This window comes from Lampris incognitus, chromosome 14 (genome assembly GCF_029633865.1).
Source record: "Lampris incognitus isolate fLamInc1 chromosome 14, fLamInc1.hap2, whole genome shotgun sequence".
Classification (NCBI taxonomy): Eukaryota; Metazoa; Chordata; class Actinopteri; order Lampriformes; family Lampridae; genus Lampris; species Lampris incognitus.
In genome coordinates, this window is record NC_079224.1 from 13,455,713 (window position 1) to 13,476,625 (window position 20,913).

The 20,913-nt window shown below is 42.2% G+C and overlaps 3 protein-coding genes across 6 annotated transcripts; all 3 read right to left on the reverse strand.

Annotated features, from left to right (window-relative positions):
- Positions 1 to 1,815: 1,815 nt before the first annotated feature.
- ndc1 (NDC1 transmembrane nucleoporin) lies at positions 1,816 to 11,158 on the reverse strand. Its single transcript, XM_056293349.1, has 18 exons — positions 11,031 to 11,158; positions 9,477 to 9,597; positions 9,276 to 9,377; positions 8,718 to 8,892; positions 8,491 to 8,617; positions 7,380 to 7,488; positions 7,207 to 7,258; positions 6,980 to 7,112; positions 6,305 to 6,397; positions 6,098 to 6,179; positions 5,463 to 5,627; positions 4,842 to 5,084; positions 4,160 to 4,272; positions 3,938 to 3,988; positions 3,446 to 3,509; positions 3,249 to 3,349; positions 2,905 to 3,065; positions 1,816 to 2,805 (listed from the first exon to the last, which is right to left on the reverse strand). Exons 1-18 carry the CDS (start codon positions 11,067 to 11,069, stop codon positions 2,742 to 2,744), a joined length of 1,995 nt encoding a protein of 664 aa, XP_056149324.1. The 5' UTR covers positions 11,070 to 11,158; the 3' UTR covers positions 1,816 to 2,741.
- A 576-nt stretch (positions 11,159 to 11,734) lies between these two features.
- Positions 11,735 to 12,612, reverse strand: zgc:113691 (uncharacterized protein LOC503529 homolog). The gene has a single exon (XM_056293786.1). It carries the CDS (start codon positions 12,610 to 12,612, stop codon positions 11,842 to 11,844), a length of 771 nt encoding a protein of 256 aa, XP_056149761.1. The 3' UTR covers positions 11,735 to 11,841.
- A 1,536-nt stretch (positions 12,613 to 14,148) lies between these two features.
- Positions 14,149 to 20,877, reverse strand: yipf1 (Yip1 domain family, member 1). Of its 4 annotated transcripts, none has more exons than XM_056293306.1 (10): positions 20,616 to 20,877; positions 20,385 to 20,505; positions 18,594 to 18,745; positions 18,372 to 18,452; positions 18,163 to 18,250; positions 17,792 to 17,908; positions 17,493 to 17,659; positions 16,072 to 16,254; positions 14,955 to 15,070; positions 14,149 to 14,814 (listed from the first exon to the last, which is right to left on the reverse strand). In XM_056293306.1, the coding sequence occupies exons 2-9, from the start codon at positions 20,416 to 20,418 to the stop codon at positions 14,984 to 14,986; spliced, it is 909 nt and encodes a 302-aa protein (XP_056149281.1). In that variant the 5' UTR covers positions 20,419 to 20,505; positions 20,616 to 20,877; the 3' UTR covers positions 14,149 to 14,814; positions 14,955 to 14,983. The 4 variants fall into 4 exon arrangements, with proteins under 4 accessions (XP_056149281.1, XP_056149280.1, XP_056149283.1 ...); XM_056293305.1 differs by having other exon boundaries at positions 20,612 to 20,877; XM_056293308.1 differs by lacking the exon at positions 18,594 to 18,745 and having other exon boundaries at positions 20,612 to 20,877.
- Positions 20,878 to 20,913: the final 36 nt, after the last annotated feature.

The window sequence follows — 20,913 nt, forward strand, 5'->3', positions numbered from 1 at the left end:
CCTCTGAATCGAGGCTTTTCAAATAAACCTGACTTGAATAAGTCTCCCACCCCTCACCCCAACCCGACATCCATCTGAAGAAAAAAGGCTTAAGGCTCAGCACTACAGCAGCATCTTTAAAAAGAATGTCATTCTGTTAAACTGACCTACGCTCCGCTGAAACAGAATTTTGCACCGAGGGATTCTGACCAGCAGACGGAAGACCGGAGAAAACCGGCGTTGGGCAGATTGAAAGGAAATTGCAGTCAAATGAATCTGAAAATGCAACCAAGACCCTGAAACCAGGGGCCCTTTGACCAGAAAGACACATTATGCTAATATAGCCACCTCAAGCAGTCCGCAGCTTACTCGTCAATATGCAGCATGTGCACATTGGTAAATGTATAACCACTTATACTGAATACAGATGATGCCTGAGCTTATCCAAACCCATGCTGTGCCTGACAGGCCACTCACACAGGTTTAAACGGGTGATCCATTGAGCTGGATTTCTTACAAACGTCTTTCAAGGACTTCTCGCACATGAGTTACATGTTTCGGAAACCAAATTTGGAGAAGCGCAGGAATTCAGGTCACTTAGTAAACATGCAGAAGAAAACACTGAAAACACTGCCGACACCCGTTTCTTAAAATGTCCTGTATGTTATGCATGCTTGAGAAAAAAAATCCTCTCTATTGGACTTCCACTGTTATGCTGATGACACCCAGATATACCTCAGCACCAAATCCCCTCACAATCCACCCCTCTCTCACATCAACTCCTGTCTGTCTGCAGTTAAAGTCTGGATGCAGCAAAACCTCCTCAAACTCAATAGTGACAAAACTGAACTCTTCATTGGCTCCAAGTCCACTCAGCAAAATCAACAACCTTGCACTCACCATCGATGGCACTACTGTCTCCCCTTCCCCCCAGGCACGCAACCTTGGTGATCCTTGATCCCACCCTCTCCCTGGAGCCACATATCCACCAAATGGTCAAATCCTCCTTCTACCACCTTTGCAACATCGCAAAAATAAGATCCTCTCTCACACGCCCTGCTGCTGAGATACTGATCCACACCTTCATCTCCTCCCGCCTTGATTACTGCAACTCACTCCTCTATGGCATCAGTGCTGCTTCTATCAAGAGACTCCAATTGGTCCAGAACGCATCCGCCTGACTTTTAACTTTCACCAAATCCTGGCACCACATCACCCTAGTTCTAAAAGACCTCCACTGGCTACCCATCTCCCACCAGATCAATTACAAACTCCTGGTTCTTACCTATAAAGCCCTTCAAAAATTGGCTCCCCCATACCTCACCGATCTCATCTCCCCCTACCAACCCTCTTGGTCCCTCAGATCCACCTCAGCCTCCCTTCTCTTTACCCCCAGGTCCAACCTCCGCGGCTTTGGTGACCGAGCCTTCTCCAGAGCAGCTCCCAGGCTCTGGAACTCACTTCCCCAAATCATTAGAGACTCAGAATCCCTCTCACTCTTCCAATCCCGTCTCAAGACACACCTCTTCTCCATTGCCTTCTCGTGCCCCCCAAACCGCTCATACACCCCTGGACTGGGGCAGGCTGGGGGACGGAGCGCTTGACCTGCATCTGTGATTTATGATGTTTGTTTTTCTTTCCCTTTATATCTGTCCAAGTCGGAGAGTACTGCTGGCGTCATCTGTGGCTGCCGCTTCTCCCTCTCGTAGCCCCCCTTCCCATCCACCCCTGTATGTCTGTGTTATGTTCTTCTGTCGTCTTGTTTCACTCTATTTATTGTAAAGCGACTTTGAGTACTTGAAAAGCACTATATAAGATTGATTTATTATTATTACCAAACCTTGAATCAACTGGTGACAACACACATGAATCATACAAAATGTTTTATTCAAGTTTGTGTTGCGTTAAAATTCAATGCTCGCTGTAAAAAGCTATATCTTCACACTTGTACCAGTCGCAGCAAATCTTTGCCATAACCAATGCCCCCCACCCCACCCCTGTAATATGACTGCCTTTTAGTATATGAACAAAACTGATGAAAACACAAAACACAGAGGAAATGCTGATCTGCGTCCCATTATACAGAAATTGCAAACCATAGTTATGACTGTGAATCCAGATGTGCAACACAACACACGCGCACAACTTTTGGGACAGTGCAAAGAAATACAACCAACATATGAAAATTAAAATATTCTGGTGATCCAACTTGTGACACCGTACAAGTCTTTTCTCTTTAAACAAACAGACTACAGCTTTAAAAGGCATCACAACATGTCTTCTACTCTTCCAACTCAATCCAACACACACCGCAGTCTTCAGATCACACTGCGAACCTAACCAAGGAGTTTCATGAAGCACGCAACCTCGAGAGCACGTCTGTGATCCTCAGGGGCAATGTGACAAGCCTTAACGTGTCAGTGAACCCAAGTCATATGTCAATATGATGCATGTGCTTACAAAGTTGAAAAAAAGTTCGACAGACAAGTTCACGTCTCCCACATGCATCTTCCAACTCCAGTTCCTAGTCAGGCAGTCTGTCGCTGGGAGTTTCTCTCCTCATGCATGTGGGAGATGTGACCTGACCTCGCCAATACAAAGGCCCATGAAAAAGCACAATTATAAATATATAAAAAATATATATAAAGAGACATCATGGGCTTTCATTTGTCTTTTCACTGAAGTCTGGATGTGCGCGTACATACACACTTGAATCGGGCTGATGAGGATCCAAAGGCACACAAACACCACGACTGGAGGTGTCAGTCTTCGTACTTCAGAAACCGTTTCAATCTCTTCTGATGCTCAGCAGACATCTGTACGGCACTGTCCATGGGAGAATTTTAGGTTAGTTGAACTGAAATCCAAAATACATGTATTACACGCGTCAAAAAAAATGTTTTTTTATGCGGCCAACAGCCTTACTTTAAGTGTTCCCCGAAGGTGGTGGTTATCCTGTAGATGGCGGTCTTGAGAGTAGCCCTGAGAGCGAAGCGCAGCGTTTTATAAGTCGAGTCTCCCATGCTGTAGGTTGGCTTGACCAATTTGCTGGAAGCGTGAGGCAACTTGAAGTGCCTGTCCACTGCCTGAAATGAACCAAGCGTCAGACAGCCTTGACGACATGGGGCCCGAATGCTAATTTGATGTTTTTTTTGCCCAAATCCTCAGACAACAGGACCTCGTATTGCAATACCAACTCATGGTGCTCTCAAACACATTCCACTTTAGCCAGTTTTAGAAGGTAGAAACAACAAGATAGGAAAACTTACTTCTTGTAGGACCAACAGAGTGCTGAGAATGCTGGGTAGTGTAGTCTGTACAATGCCGTACCGGTCCTCTGAGAAGGAGGCTTTTACCAGGTGAGATAGCCCTATGTGAAGGAGATTGGAGGAGGCAATTCTTTTATGATTTAACAAAAAGGGGGGCATCTTTCAAAAGGAAACGACGAGAGGACCAACTTATTTACCTTCTAATGCCCAAATGTGAGATTGGCTGTCTGCAAAAAGGGCGTGATTAGATGCTTCTGGGAGCTGCAGAAAACACAGTCAGCAATTATCATAAAATCTACTGAGGTTTGGAAGAAGGTAACCTAGTTATCTGTTAACAGAAAAGCTACTGATGGGAGGGATGCAGAAATAGGCTACGTTAGATGAAGGAAATGGATGGAGAAACATAAAAGGGTATATGTGAAGGGATTCTACACTACAGCATGCAGTAAAGCGCCACTAGGAGGAGGATGTACACAACAGGGTTCCCACTCTTTTTGGGGAACCATTTCCCAGGACTTTCGCTTGAACATACATGACAGGTGTTGCTCACAGAAGGTTAAATCATCAGTATGAACTATCAGTAAATATTAACTATCAGTTAAGAAAGAACATTTCAGCTGGGGGAGAGCATGCAGTGAGTCCGTCAGCGTTCACCAACCTAAGAGGCAACATCCACAACGCAACCTTACCTTGTTAAATAAATACATTATCAGTACCCGCTTTGCCAAGAAATTTCTAACCTGAAGGGGACAGGTAAGCGCAGAAAGACACTCTTTAATTGCTTATCTTTTGGAAACTTGCACATCAGAGTTCACACAGAAATGTAAACAGATAATGAAGTATATACACAGCACTTATGGACGTGTCTAACATTTACACTGGTAATTTGGATAGTGACAAGCTTTAATCACCCATTCTTTCCTGTTCTGGAGGAACTGAGCCAGGAGGCTAGGTTTGGAGGCTGCTGGCACAGGACTGGGCATTGCGGCAGGGGATGGTGGGAGGCTGCCATTGGTCTGTGAATCTGCACCAATACAGATACTACTTAAAAAGTGGAAAAATTCATAAACATTTACTGATAAAGCCTGACGCCAACTCTTTTGCACTACAGAGGGCTGTCTCAGGTTACATAATGCATCCTTCGGAGAGCATTTTGGATGTCAAAAGCCACTTGAAATAGTCGACAACATTTCTACAACTTGGTCATTTTGCCAGAAACAGATACGGCTCATTTATGTGCTTGTTTATTGCTTCTGAACTATAATTTCATCAGTGATAATCTGATTATCTTTCTCCCTTTAAGTTAATGAATGTCAGATTCAGTTAGATGGCTAATCCTTAGATGCATATCACAAGTTCACCATTACAGTCTTGCTGGGATAGTAAAATGAGGTTGATATCACGGCTTAAGAGGTAATACGATTAGTCAGTATAAGTGAACAGCCAGTGGGACGCACCAACTTCTCCATTAATTCTGTCAGGATGGCCCCATCAGCACTTGCTGGTTAAGTTCAGATGAAACTATAAAACCTCTTAAGACTACGGTGATGGTTGCCGATACCCGATATCTTTCTGTCTCAAATTGTCTCTCACCTGTGGAGGCTGACCAGAGTTTGTGGCCCCTCCTCACGACTTGTGGGCTCTGCACTGTGCCGTACCAAGGCGAGAAAGGTTCTGGGGCGGCGGTGAGACGCCAAATGGCTGGGGAGGAAAAGGGACTGCCCAGGTCGGGAGTGAACGGGGCCGTCATAGGGCTCTGAAGGCCCCCCATTGGGGAACGTATGAAGACTGAGCCAGGGGTTTTGATACCAAGCCGGGGTGTCACATGTTTCTCTGCTGTTGAAGTCAGATAAAAATTAAAACACAAGATAAGGGGATCAAACTTTTTAAGTCATTTTTTTTTTCAGATCGTTATTCAGGGTATACCCATTTTTCCATTTCCAAATTTGCATATTTTTTTCATTCCTTACTTTGTAACAGTGGCGGAACAATAACACTTCTAGCTAATTCATATAACTATGTTTAGATCATCGTCAGCAAAGTATATATCAACACATTATTTAGTCTATAAACGAACAGAACTATAAAATACATAGAATATGTTGTGTCTTCAGCAACTAGAAATAAAGAGACATAAGATGGAAATTACCAAATTCCTCTCTCATACATTCAGTCAAATGTCTCTGATGTAAACGGTTACTTCAACCCAAGTACCTGAACTGTCAGACGAGGAAGACTTCTTATCGCTGCCAGCAGAGAGGACGTTGGCCCCGGCGTTGGCCGTTACGGTGTCATGGTGTACTACAAGCCTCTGGGTCAGGTCAGCCAGGAGAGACAAACACTCCTGACTAATGGCATTCCAGTTGTATGGGTGGCCACCTAGAGAGAAAAAGACACGAATGTCATAAGGTTGCAATAGTGAATAGGACATTCATATTTGTTGTATCTAACATTGAAAATATACAAGTTGAAGTATTTCCTGCCAAATACAGGGACACATATTAATGATTTTTCTTGATAATTTACTGACAAGAAATAAGCAAAATTTACAGACCTCAACTGTTTCATTTAAAAAAATGTTTCCCAATTCATATAACAGATGTGGTAAAAATGTGGATACAGTACAATCGTCTGCATGTTTAATATTTGGCCCATCGGTGACCTACAATTCTGTGGTTCATCACTGAGAAGGACGTTAAGTTATTATTCTAATATGCTAAATTTACCAACATGGTTAGAAGACAAGTATTCGTGGGTCAGTTACACATTGATATGCGTACTGTATCCCAGGATTTTGTCTGTACAGGGAAAACGATTAAACGTCAATAGGAGGCGGTGGTTTAACAGACCTGGCTGACTGAGACTGAAGACCTCTCCGCGTCGTGACGGACAGTGCTCAGAGAGCAGAGCCAAATCCTGTAGAGCTAAAAACTGAGATTGGGGGAGAAAAGACAAGTTTGTACCCAATTTTCTATCAGTTACCAGCCAAAAAAAAAAAGAAAGAAAAAGAAAAGAAAAGAAGGGCTATAAAAACTAAGTACTCCCTGCACTTCTACCTTCATTATCATTGGTTGCTTGCAAGCGAGAACTTTGGGAAGACACAGGTGGGCATCTTCGGTAAAAGATGACTGCATAGGAAAACTGTACACCTGCAAATAAGAGTATATGTATTAGATACAATATCACCTTAAGCTGGATTATCACTAATACAATTTCACCTAAGTCCTAGGACATTCATCTTACACAACAGTTTATTAAATTTCAATGGCCTCTGATATTTATAGCAAAGACAACACTAACCCTTAAGTGTTGTAAACAGAATAGGTGTAAAACAAGAGTGCCAAGATATAAATAAACCACTGAGGGAAAAAGAAAAAAATTGCACATCAATTTTAACAATTGGCTATCACTGGCACCACTTACATTTGTGTTCTTGGCCAGCTTACACAGCAGGAGTACATTTAACTTGTTCCAATTCAATTTTTTAGTTGGATAAAAACAAAAAGCAAAAACCAATAAAAATGTGGCGGTAAAGACGACTTGGAAGTTTAATCAAAAGACAAGGAATTAAGGGCCTTAAAACTCAGGCCAAACAAAATAATTTTCCACCTAGTAGACCATAGCCTAATCTTAAATTGGCTGCAACAGCAAATACATGAGCAAAATTAAATTAGGACCAAAATGTTTTGTTCTTTAATTCATAATATGTCCCTGAAATCAACTGGACGTACCTCAGTGACAAATATCCTGAACAGCTGCAAAGTGATATACCATGTGAGGAGAAGGAAGGTGCCGCTGATCCAAAGGTGGTACAGCAGGGAGAGGTCCAGGAGTCCAGCTATAGTGTCCAGAGGGTGGAGAGAGCTGGAGGGATGGATTGCATATATGCACAAATATAACTTAAAGCAATATAGAAGAATTTGGGTTGTTTGTTGTGGTGGGGTGGGGGAGCACAAACCTGTTTAACTGAAGGTTGAGTGTTTTGCAGAGCCACGCTTTTGGAATATATCCTGTTAAGAGAGAGGTAGAACTACCTTACTTGACAGGTTGTTCACATGAACACTAACAGTAATCATCTCACTTTCTGCTGAGACAACTGGTTGGTCGTTTGTTTGAACAGAGGTCACATACCCAAAAAGAAATAAACAACAAGGTAGCTCCGGATTGAGTAAAGGGCTTGAGTGGCGCTGCATTTCAACACAAAGGGCAAGGTTCCCTTAAAATGAAGGTACTTGTATTGCTGAAAAAGAAATAAAGTTAAGTCAAGTTTATTTATATAGCACATTTAAAACAACCACAGTTGAACCAAAATGCTGCACAAGCTTAAAATACAATGTAAAATAAGTGACACCCATGAATATATATATATATATATATATATATATATATAAAGTTGTACAAAGAACACAAAGAATACACCTGAAATGGGCAAAATGCATCTGTCTGTAAATCCTTTTTCTTTAAGTCTACACTATCAAGAGAAGTGTAACCAGATATCAGTGTTGTAGTACGAGTCCAGGACTCGGACTCAAATCCGACTCGAGTCAGGACTCATGACTCAACTTGGACTTGAGCACTGATGACTAGGACTCGAGCATTGACTGCTTTCGGACTCGGACTGGTTAATTGATAAAGATTTTTTTTGTTTTTGTTAGTTTTTCTGTAATAGGCCCTAATAATTTGGCATAAGATATTGATAGCTATATTAATACCGTAACATTATTCAATTTCGTGCAGGGCAGGCCCATGTGTTCCACCTACATGCGGATTCACATGCATAGCCTCATGTTCAGTAACAGTTAGTGCTATGCCTAAAGAGACGCCCCAAATTGTGCGCTTTGCTTACATGGATTTTACATCAAATTCCAGTAAGAGCACTGCTAGATGTTTGATATGTAAACGAACTATTGAGGAGAAGACCGGGACAACCTCAAACTTCAACAGACATCTGTCATGTCTGTTGAGAATACATATAGTGCTCCACTCTGGCACCGTAAAAAAAAGCACATGTATCTTCAAGATACATACACTACAATTGGTATATATCTTGACGTTACATATACTTTTTTACAGTGCCAGAGTGGAGCACTGGAGCACATCTTGGAACTAGACTCAGACTCAGGTAATGGGGACTTGACTCGGACTCTTCTTTGGGGACTCGGACTCAAACACTGGGGACTCGAGACTCAACTCGGACTTGAGGTTTAGTGACTCAACTACAACACTGTCAGATATAGCATACCTGAACGGCATGGAAGGAGACATAATTCATGTTGTGGACCACACCCAACAGACTGTGACTACAGCCAATGAAAGCACCTGCCAGCAGCAGGATAAGGTGGTACTCATTAAGGCACATCTGAGGGCCACTGTGTTAAAAAGAAAATCTACAAGTTAAAGATGACCCTTCTCCCAAAAATAAAACCTACAAGAACAGAGGGATGATAATAAATTGTTGCATCTGCTTACCTATTGCCCTGTGTGCAAGAATAGCTGAGTGTCTGATATCTACCGCCAATAATGATGGCACAACACCAGGTCACTATTAACCCCATGAGACAGTGGACCAGAGAGTGGACAAACTGATGAGGATGGAGCAGCTGACCCAGAAGGGCAAATTTTGAGCATGCAATCGATGGGATCACTAAGAGAAAACAAAAGTAAACAGAAAATCATAAAAAATCTTACAAATACTTGTGGACAGGCCATAAACTTTATTCCCTTTAAGACAGAAAATAAGAAACAATGCGCTCAACTCAGCGTAAGACTCTAAAGACTGGGTGCTGGATCCTGAATATAGTAAAACATACAAAGAAAAGACTCGGACAGCACTCCAGTTTGAACTTTGTAATATTGGTGTAACAATCAATTGGAGTGCTGTCTGAGTCTTTTCTTTAAGACACCGACCCAATTTACAAGGCACAACAGCTTCCCAGATGGCCAAATTGGATGCCAGTAAACGGTGACAATCAAAAAGAGCTACTCGATTTACTTAAGGTTTCCAAAATGCCCTCGCCTATCACTTGCCTGTGTAGTGTTTCAGGTTGAGGAACCCAACCAAGACGATCACGCCACATAATGGGATGAAGGAGAGGATGGCACTAGGACTTGTTAAGAAGGACAGACAGTCTGAAAAGAGACAGCCATTGGTGAGCTTCACGCTAGAATAGCATGGGGATCAGATCATTTTGTCAATCAAATCATGCAGTGAATCTGAACGCATCTCACCTGATAGCCACTGGCTTGGGTGGAAAAGACTAAACCTGCCAAGGACTACAAAGACAGCTGCGGTGGGTGGCAAAAGCAGCGCAGACCAAGCAATACTGGCTGCAGCTCTCCAGCATATCACCTAAATGGGGCAATCAGAAATCACTTTATGATCGGCAGTGCATTAATCAGTCAATCAATCAAATCTTAGTTTATTCAGACATATAGGTGGGTCCATATTAAAAAGACAAATAAAAGACAACACAAAAATATAGCTAATAGCAGTTCACAAGTCCAGAATGATCAAAACCTATACAGACATTTGTTCCAATGTTTCCAGAAACAAGAGGAGTACCTTGTGTCACTTTGTGTAGGCTCAGTTAAGAGCATTACAATTACATTTTGGAGTCAATTAATCAACACATAAATTTATACATAAAATTCCTCAACACAGCATGAAAAGTGGGTACATTACTAGCCACAAACACATGACTTGCACTTGTCCATCTTGGACGCTTGAGCAAGTTTCTGAATGCATCATTATATGCTACCTGCAGCTTTTTCATTTTTGCTTTGCTATAATTGCGCCACAAGTGGGCTAAAGAGTGGAGTACAGCAGGCCCTAAAAAGAGCAGTTTTAACATCAACTGTACACATATGAAATTTGCATGCCAGCATATTGGCTTGTGCATACAGTTTGCAACACTGGCGCTCCACATCATCGTCATCACATAAAATCATTCCTGATGATGTGACCCAGATATCTTACTTTATTCACCACATTTAGTGCTTGGTCTGCCAAGAAGAATGAAGGACATTTTTGCTTCTGATCCTCCTTGGATTTAGCAATCATGATAACACCCTTATCTGAGTTAAATTTAATGTCATGCTGTACACCATAACTTGAGCAGACTCTGAGCAGTTGCTGTAAGCCAGCACTGTAAGGGGACAGTATGACTAAGTCACCAGCGTACATTAGATGGTTAATAAAACTATCCCCCACCATACAGCCAGTCTTACACTCTTAACTTTTAGAGAGATCATCCATATACAAATTGAAGAGAACAGGCGACTGTGTTCCACCTTGTCGGACCCCAGTGGTCGCTGGGAAGGGTGCAGATATACTCTCACCCCCATCTAACTTGCACGGTTTGATATGAATACCAACAATGCAAACTCCTTATCAAATAAGAGGGGACCCCCTCGTTCCTGTAGTTTAACAAACAATTTACTATGATTAACTCGGTCAAATGCTTTTGATGCATCCAGGAAACGCATAAATACCGTACTGTCCTCTATACTTACAACTTCCTTCAGAGCATATGTGCACAAATCTGTGCCCTGTTTATTTTTAAAACCAAACTGATTGTCAGTAATCAGTAGGTGGGTAGAAAAAAACACAATAGCAACAACAGTGTGGGGGGGGGGTAAAATCGGCGTTATGCTGGACAGGCATTAACTGAATAGTTAGCTAGCGCAACCCGACAAGAAGTTAGCTTTAACTAGCTAACATTAGCAAAACAACGTATGAGACAGTTTTGTTTAGATTCAAGGCTAATGGGTTAAGAGACTCACCTTGCGTACAAACCAGAAACATTGCTCTGCAGAAGACATGTCGTTAGATCTGACGGAGAGCCATACAAAAAGTAGTAGTCTCCACAGCTCTCCCAACTCCAAGCTCCTCTGCCAACAGCGAGCTGTTACGCATATCGCGCCACATGCATTCAAAGGACCTCGATAAGGACCCCCCCCCACACAAATAGTGGTCCATATCATTACCTGTTATTTTATGGTGACTTGTAGATATTTAAAAATATCAAATAAAAGTCGTTGAATTGCGTAATATGTTAAAGCATACATATTATAGAGCCTCATATAATTGTTTTAACTGATTGGCTTAATGCAAGTAATCGCTATACTAACGCACCCCTCGCCGTTTCATTGCGCGCTGTTTGCGCAATTTTCCGCCGGCTTGCTGACGGACAAGCCTTACAATATCCCCGGTCGGTTATAGTTTCCCTGTATGATGATCACAAAGCAGTGGTCATTAAAAGATCACGTATTTGCATAAACTGTTGTCTTAAAAAAAAAATTCTAGAAAACTACGCTACATTTAAATCGTAAAAATAACAAAACCATTACAAGGCTCAAATCAAGTATGCTGTTTTAATAGCCAAGCCATAAACAATTACTTATGGAAAGTATAATCATATAAATGATCTATCCTCTTAAATCCATTCTCTGTTCTCCATGTTAGGTCTATATTTGTCATTGCCAGATTTGTGTGATTCTGCTTTTCTCAAGCCAGAGTTATGAACCAAACTGCCAACGGCTTTCAGGCGGGTCAGGTCAGTTCTCTAGTCCTCTGGTCTCATCATGCACGAGGTCAGTTCTCCAGTCCTCTGGTCCCATCATGCACGAGGACTTTCTTGTCATGATGACGAGTCCCATTTCCCAAAGCTGCAAAACTGTGTTTGTCTACAACAGACTTTTTCTCACTATCCCGATGTAATGGCTTGGTCTCAAATGCATTGACTGGGAGCTTCTGGGACGAGCTGATGGACATCTCAGTCTGAACCGCTTTTTGGACCACCGGTTTCTGCCCAGCTCCCCCAGCTCTCTGGGGGATTGCAGGAAGAGCCAGCTGCTCCCTCTGTGCCTTCTTGTCCTCCCATAATTTCAGCAAACGACGCTGATTGTTTGTCATGTCCTTGAGGTTTTGTTGCAATGACTGGACTTGATCTTCCAAGAGAGTCTTGGATGTGACTGTGTTTGCCAACTCTGATGTCAAGTCATCAATGGTCAAGCTCAGTTTTCCAGCCTTTTCAACCAAGGAACTGCACTGACGCTCCTTCTCATGCAGCTCGTTAATGATATCCTTTGTTGTTTTCCCATTGAACTTGGGACTGGACTCAAGTCCGAGCTCGGCACGAAGAGTCTTCACTTGTTTCCTCATCTCCTTATTGTCCATTGTCAGGGTCTTCAGCTTCTGTCTCAACGCCTCTGTTGAACGCATCCTCGACTCATACTGTCTAATCTTTTCTCTGACAACACTCTCCCTATGCATGGCATCGTCTCTCTCCTTTCTGCATTTCTCCAAAAGTTTTAAGGTCTCAAACTTGGACACTTTTTCACCTTTACCATTTGAAGTGGCCATCTTGTCTTCCAGTCTCCAAATTACAATGTAAAAAAAAAGAAAAAAAAAGAGGCACAGTCAAAAGGGCATAATTGAAAAGAAAATCAGTATTCCATGGAAAGGACAAGTCACTACTACTTAAAAGTTGCTAAAAATAAGATCTCTGCCTCGCCGTGCATCCATTTGCCAAATTCACTTTGCAAATAAGAGCGGATGCCTGCAAGCTTGGGAGTGAGGCAGGTGACTTTCTTCCACCAGGGTTATCTGCTTGAGAGACAGTGCCTGTGTAACTCAAAGCTGGGGCTAGAATGACCATTAATTAGGGCGCCGCCATGCCATTGACTTAGTTTCAAGTGACACTTTTTTTTCTATTTTCTTAATTAAACTCAATACTTGACCCTTTTTTATCAATGGAAATAATTCAAAGCACACACTTGACCAAGGCTGCTGTCGTGTTAAGACGTCGAGCATCAGCATCAATGTAGGAGCACACAAGCTCTGGCCACAACACATTTTCCACTGAAGCTGATCCTGGCAGCAACACAATGACATTCAAGATTGAGTCCGTTCCCTCAGATCACACAGCATTCCAGACAGTTCAGATTGATGCAAAGGGAAAAACAAGAGACAGCAGCCAAAAGTCCACTTTATACAACTTGGGGGTTATCTCAATGGTGCTGCAATTACTTTTAATCCTATTAGTTACGATCTCTCCCCTGAATATTTAAAACGTCAAATTGTGCAGAGATACCGGCTTCCGTTGACACAACAAAGAGCTGACATAATGGAGATGCGGCCCCCGAACAAACTGGAGCGGTGTTGATTTTGAATTAATCTTGTTTGGCTGCCTCAAATTTCATTGTGGATAAAAGTGTAAAATTTAATAAGGTATTAATTACTGGCAAGACAGTTTAAATAGGATTTTACACAAATTCAGCTCACACTTTTCAGCTTTCTAAAGCAAATAACACTGAATTAGAAAGTAGCTGGTCAGCTTCTTGGGATATTTGGGATATTGGGCTATGCAAATAAAACTGACTTGACTTCTTGCTCAAGGATTCTTCCCAGAAACACGGCCGTTGCTGGAATTACACCCGAGACCTGTGGGTGACAGAGGATTCTCCCCAACCACCGGGTCACTCTGATACCCATCAGCTCATTCCGAGTGTAAGCCTCTGTGCGGAAACGGTGAAATGCAGTTGGACATGCCAGAGACAAGTGACTTGATTGAAAATAAAACAACTGGAAGAACAAGAAAAAAAAACTTTTTTGAAAAAAAAACTTTTTAAAACTGACAAACATCAACCCTAGAGACAACACAGTATAATTTTATAGCTAGGGTCAAATTTGTACTCTACAGAAACGAAGGCAATTCTAACGTTTATTCCTGAAGCTTTCCGTGTGGTTTATCTATTTGTATTTCTTGTAACGTTAAGGGTGTTTAGTTTCTGCCTCAATTTTGATCTAAATAAACGCGCTGGCTCAACTGTAACAAAGTCGTACATGTGAGAACTCTGTTGTCAAGTGTTAACATACTCAAAGAAAACTGAGTTGACAGTAAAAGTACATTTTATTAATGGCTAAAGTATTTAAAAGTTTAATAAAAAACCTTGGAAATCACAATACAGTGTTTTATATACATTACCACTGAGTTTATTTAGGCACGGTGTGTTATAACAAAATCAAACAGCCTTTCGAAGACGGTTAAACAAAGTACGATGCTCTTTGGAAATGCAGAGAAGGGCATTAATTTCAGAGCACTTGCAAGGTGTTTACAGCTTGCAAGAGAACAACAACAACCTCTTCCTCAGACCATAAACAGCCGTAGAATTTTGCTGCTAAACTTGCTAGATTGATGCTTAGAAACCCATCCCATTAGAAATAACTTGCTGCCAGCATTCATTTTCAGAGCTCACGCAGTTTGGCAGAGTGTGCACGCGGGCTCTTAATGGCTCGCGGCAGAACGGCCAGGCGCGGGTGAAATCCAGACGACCCGTGACTTCATCACTACAGCAACCTGATTCTCTCTAATAAGGCAACAGGAGAAGTTGCGGTTTAAAAAAAAGAAAGAATGAAAATGCTTTGGGAAGGAGAAATCATGTAGGGGAAGTCCTGGACTGGATTTTCTGCTGCGACATTGAAAGTAGGTGCCACGCCAGGCTGTTGGAAGTTGGCCTTGCGTTTAAAGCTCTCGCAAGCGTAAGTGGCCATGATTTTTTTTTCCTACGAATGAGAGTTTAAATGAAAATGGTCTTGAAAATACAGGCTTTTGAAAAGTTATGACTTACATTTATTAGTTATGATTAGCTTTAAAAACCAGTACACAAGCTAAAGACATCATATTCTCTAGACTTAATGTTTACCTTCTGACAGCTGAAGGGGTTCAGTAAGTCTATGTGGAAGGTATTGCCTTCATCTCCCCTGGTGCAGATGAACTCACAACCTGAAGATCTGGTTCTGGCTTGCTGAAGAAATAGGCCTGGGTAACAGTAAAGGGGGGAAAAAACTGAGCATGAGTGAGCCTGATGAAACAACATCATGAGACATTTTTCAGCGTAATGTTTGTTTGTCTTGCATGGTGGAAAATAAGGCCAAAAACCAAAACAATTCACTCCAAGAGTAAGTGTGCAGCAAAACTGTAATTTCTACGGGTAAGGCTGGATTTGGATAAACGCAGAACCATCCATTCACTTGGTAAGCGCGTGAGACACTAGCTAGCAATTTAAACTAATAACTTGACATTCAATACACCTGTGGTCGTGACTGCGTTCACACAAGGAAGTGTGTCAACAGGCCACTTTTCACACAGTAGCGGCAATGATCATAGTTTCCACTGAACAGACAGTCTCCCCAAGGGAACCAAACTTGACCCTACGGGAGGTAATCACTCCCCCAAACACATGAATGCGTACATGCACACACACTCCAAAGTTGGCAGTGTAGGACAGTTTCCAAGATCGAAAAAATTCCGGAGGGTCAAAGTACGGCCGCGCAACTGAGAACAAATGAGGTCAACGAGAACAAATTAGAATGAGTCAATCATTGTTATCCACGCCACGATGGACAGGTAACCTCGCTAATTTGGCTAAGTCAACATGTGGTTTGGCCAACCAGGATGGCGGGTGCTGTATCCTGTTCACCTGGAGATGGGCTCGTTTTAAAAGGAGTTTTGTTCCCTCTGCCATTCAAGTTCAAAACTCTTGCATTGCATTGTATTGTATTGTATTGTATTACATTGTATTGTATTGTAGTGTATTGTATTGTATTGTTGTCTCCTTGTTCGCTATGTGCACATGTATCTGAGGCTCTGTACAAAGGGTTAAAACAGATCTCCTCTTGTAGGACAATAAAGTATCTATCTCATTTCCCAGAAAAGCTTTACCATCCATAGCAGTAACCAAGAGGCTTGATCACACATACAAGAAAAAAACCCACTCATGTGAAAGCAGCACCACAGTTACAGTGGGACAACGTCATCACCTGACAACCCACGGCCAACAAGACGTTGAGAGCCACGATTGCTGCGATGATTGCTATGGAAACCCTGGGGTGGTCATCCTTGACAGCCGGCCAGAAGGTTAACACCAGAACTGATCCAGAGAGACACAGCGCCACCACGATGGAACACCACCTCACTTGCTCATATGGGATGATCCAAAGGACCTGGTTAAACAAAACAAAAACTGCATTATGAAGCTTTGCCTCTTTTCATTGCAAAAACGTTGCAGTATTACAAAATAAAGCAATCAATACTGCAAAATTATAATGGGGAAAATTGTTTATTACCTGTCAAAATTACCAATGTAATTCAGTCACATACATAAAAATTCTTGACTGATACCAATACATAATAAAACATTTCAGCCAATACTGAAACCAAGATCCCTTTTTTTTTTGGCAAACAAATGTTTTGCAGGAATTTAATTTTCAGTTCAGCTCAATTTAATCCCTTTAAATTGAGCTGAACTGAGCCTCAGTGCCCACCAAAATAATGTCAATGGATAAAGAAACGCAAAAGAAATCAATAACTAGATTCGATTAGATTGTTTTCTTAGCCATATGGCCGAGGCCGGTGGAATTTGTTTTCGGTACACGTTAAACTCTGTACTCTGTAATACTACTGCAAATAGCTAGAGGCAATCTTTTTACACCTCGGTGCGTTTGTTTTCATTGAGCTGAAATGGAAATGGATCTGGAATGGAATATTTTGGCATCAAAATGACCGCTTGCATTTTTACTAATGTTGGGCCATCAAGCAGTCGTTCATTCACAGCATCAGAAAGACGAATGGTGCATCAAATGCCTTAGTCATGCAGGACACAGAGGAAGAGGAAGAGGGCCACAAAAAAAATCATGCACAATCATATTAAAAACATGTATATGTAAATAACTCATCTATCCATTATCTGTACTGCTTATCCTGCTCTCAGGGTCACAGAGATGCTGGAGCCTATTCCAGCAGTCATTGGGCGGCAGGTGGGGAGACACTCTGGACAGGCCGCCAGGCCATCATACAGGGCACACACACTCATACCTAGGGACAATTTTAGTATGGTCAATTCACCTGACCTGAATGTCTTTGGAGGAGGAAACCGGAGCCCCCGGAGGAAACCCACGCAGACATGGGGAGAACATGCAAACTCCACACAGAGGACGACCCGGGAACGACCCACCCCGGTTGGACCACCCCGGGGCTCAAACCCAGGACCTTCTTGCTGTGAGGCGACTGCGCTAACCACTGCGCCACCATGTAAATAACTATTGGTCAAAATTTCTGACATTGCTTATCTCTCAGCCGATAGCCAGAAACACTCATTCTGGCAGATACCCAAAGATGGCTGAAATTACAGCGCATCCTTTGTTGGTGGATGATTAATGGTACAAGGGATATCAACTCTTACCACTGCAGGTATGTAAATGGAAAGGGAGTATCCATAGACACAAACAATCTCCATAAAAGAGTAGGAGACCAAGCTCATGACTTTGTTGTTTCGCCACAGCAAAAGACCCCAGAGGGCAAGAGGCACCAACCACGCATAGCTGTAAATTGCTGTTGCAGCCATAGTCACTGGAACACAGAGCACAGTAAAAATATCAATAAAAAAACAAAATGAAATAAAGTGAAATACACTGCCGTTTTTGTCAGCAACACATGACTCAGTGTGTCTATTCAAGCTTTTCTATGAAAATAAAAACATACCTTTTCTAAACTCTGGCACGTATCTAAACTTCGGTCCGCCCAAGTGCACCAGAAAGTTGGATATGTTTCCGCTGATTGCAATGGCAAACACAAGAGTGGCACAAATCCAGAATGGTCCTACATGCATAGATATTATTACTCAGAACACAGTTCATGGATCCATTTGTTTTTTTTTTCCTAAAGCATCTTTTATCATATATCTAATAAGTTTGAGTCGATTTTATTTTTCCTCTTGATCATAGTTCTTACAAATAGCACCAAGCAAAGACACCAGAGCCCACTATTATTACCATTTACCATTCTGTGATATGAAGAAATATGAATGGATCTTTTTACAAATGCAGGAATGTTAAGTATTTTTGAGCTCTTACCGTAGAGATCGGGGTTTTTGCGAATGTAGAGATGAATAAAGTTCTTCCCACGCCATGGCAGCACTGATCCAACGATTCTATCCTTTATCTGAAACAGGATGTCAAAATGACAACACATTAGCTTAGGTTAACGTGTTGTAGGCTAACGCTAAGGTTAATCTAGGTTTATCAAAAACACTTTGAGTGGAAAGGAGCAGAAAGGACTCTACCTGATGGGTCTCAACATCAAAGAATGTTTGGTAGTACTCAAATGTCCAGAAAGGGGCACTTTTCTTTTTTCCGGAGAGAAGCTTAATCAAAAGAAGAAGAAAATAATTAATTAAATGAGTATGTGTGGCATAACAATTAAAAGCAAAACAAAACAATGGCTGAATATGAATGTTCTTATTTCAAAAGCATCCTCAGTATGTGCAACAATGACTTCTCCTAACTTCTGCCTTGTCGTCATAAGCCAGTGGGTCCTCTTCCTCCTCTGGGGCAAGCCCTGCAGGTCTTCTTTGGTTCCGGGTTAAGTCCTCTTCATCAATGCTGATGGTGGTTGCATCTTTGTTGCTTTCCAACAGCTTTTCAGCCTCTTCGAATTCTTCGATCATGAGCCAGAATAAAAAAAAAATTCAATTAATTTAAATATAAAAATTTCAATTAAGATAAATAAAAAGATTAATTTTGTGCATTGACCCACCCCCTCTCTCAAAAAAAGAAGACATAATTCCAGGGCTGTTTGAATATAAGCCCCATACAACTGTTTTTTTTTTTAGTATACTTTAAATTAATACCATCAGGTTTGGAGGTGCTCGTGAAAGAGCTGGGTCTTTAGCTTCTTCTTAAAGATGGAGAGGGATTCAGCAGATCAAATGGAGTTTGGTAACTCGTTCTACCACCGGGGGAACTACAGAAGAGAAGAGTCTAGCTAGTGACTTAGGGCCCCGTTGTGGCGGAAGTGCCAGGCACCTTTCATCGGCAGAACATAGTGAGCGGGACTGAGCGTAGACCTGAATGAGGAAGTTCAGGTAGGCGGGAGCCGTTTTAGTTGCTGTTTTGTAAGTGAGCATCAAGGTTTTGAATTTGACGCGGACAGCTACTGGGAGCCAGTGGAGGAATATGAACAGCGGAGTGACATGTGCTGTTTTGGGTTGGTTGAAGACAAGATGCAGGGGAAGTTGTCTGTAGGAGGTTGGATGGTATCAGGTCCAGCGGACAGGTAGTGGGACGAGAGTACAGCAGAAACTTATATAGACTTCCTCCCCGATCAGAGGGGAGAATGAGGTGAGTGAGGCACTGTTAGCTGGCAGCGGCAGAAAGAGTTGGTCAGGCTCAGAGAACTAGTTACTGATGGCAGAAGCCTTAACAGTAAAGTACGAGACAAACATGTCAGGAGTGAGCGGTGTGGAGATCAGAGGAGGATTGAGTTAAAAGCCAAAATTTTTTTTCGAGCATCAGTGGCGCCACAGATCTTGTTCCGATAGTATGTGGTCTTAACTGTTTCTAAGTTGGAGGAGAATGATGCTACAAGACACTGATAGTCACTGAGGTCAGTGGACTCTGGTTTTACAAATTTTTTCTCTGCCGCTCTGAGCCCCGCCCTTTGCTCTCTGGGGGGGTGGGGCATTACGAGCAGGTTGGATGCTAGAGGGCAGAGATTGTTAAGAGGAGGCTACTGAGGAACAGCGTGTATCTGTAGCCTCATTGACAGGGAGTGAAGAGAATTCATTATGAGGAGGCATGGAAGACAAAATCTCATTGAAGAGCTGGGTCGGTGTAAGGGACCAGAAGTTTAGGCGGAAGGAGACCATTTGTGGAGGAACGTGAGGATGTTCCAGTAAGGAGGCTGTGAATTGAATAATTAAGTAGTCTGACAGATGTAGGGGGATGACAATCAGATTTGCTGTGGAGCAGTTCCGAGTCAAAATCAGATCAAGAGTACTGCCCACTTTGTGTGTGGGAGGGGTGGGGACCTGTTTGAGGTCAACAGAGGACAGAAGAGAAGAGCAGGATGTTGTGTCGCCGTAAAGCCCCTTCAGGCAAATGTGTAATTTGTGATACTGGGCTATACAAATAAAATTGACTTGAGTTGACCTATTATACCAGAGCATTGCAAAGAGTGAGACGCAATATGCGTTTGTGCAAGTGAATGAGTAAGTAGTTAAGAGTTCAGTAAAAGGCAATACTGATAACAAAATAACTACATTTTAATCACGGGGCAACAGTCTGAGATAACACACCTTGAAACTGAAAAGGATCATTGGTCGACGCCATTTACAGGAGCTAAATTAACAGGCAGACGTCTGCAAGTTCAGCAGGAGCTTGTTTAGCTAGTTTAACAAAAACCTCTTGCCAAGATAGCTGTGGAGAGAGGAGCAACATGGTTAAGGCAGTGCAGTCACCGTTCGTTTTTTCTCCTTTTGTATGTAGATAAAAGATGAAGTGAAATAAGGGCATAAGAGTTTACCAACGTTAGCCCGAAGCGTTGACATTTAACGCCAGCTAGCTGTCTGCTGAAGTTAGTCCCCACAGGACAGAGCACACAACCGCCACCAACCACAGCTAGCGCCGCTGCGACTCTAAACAAACAGTAGAATCCTCGGCAGTATCTTAAACTTATCAGGTTAAATAATAACAACGGTAAAAAAAGAAGGCACAAATGTGTAAACAGCGTAACATAATATTTTTTTCCCAACAAATCAACTCATTTCTCAGTAGTCCGGTCGGCTCCGTAAACAAGTTGTTTCCGTTGAATAGATTTTCAAAGTA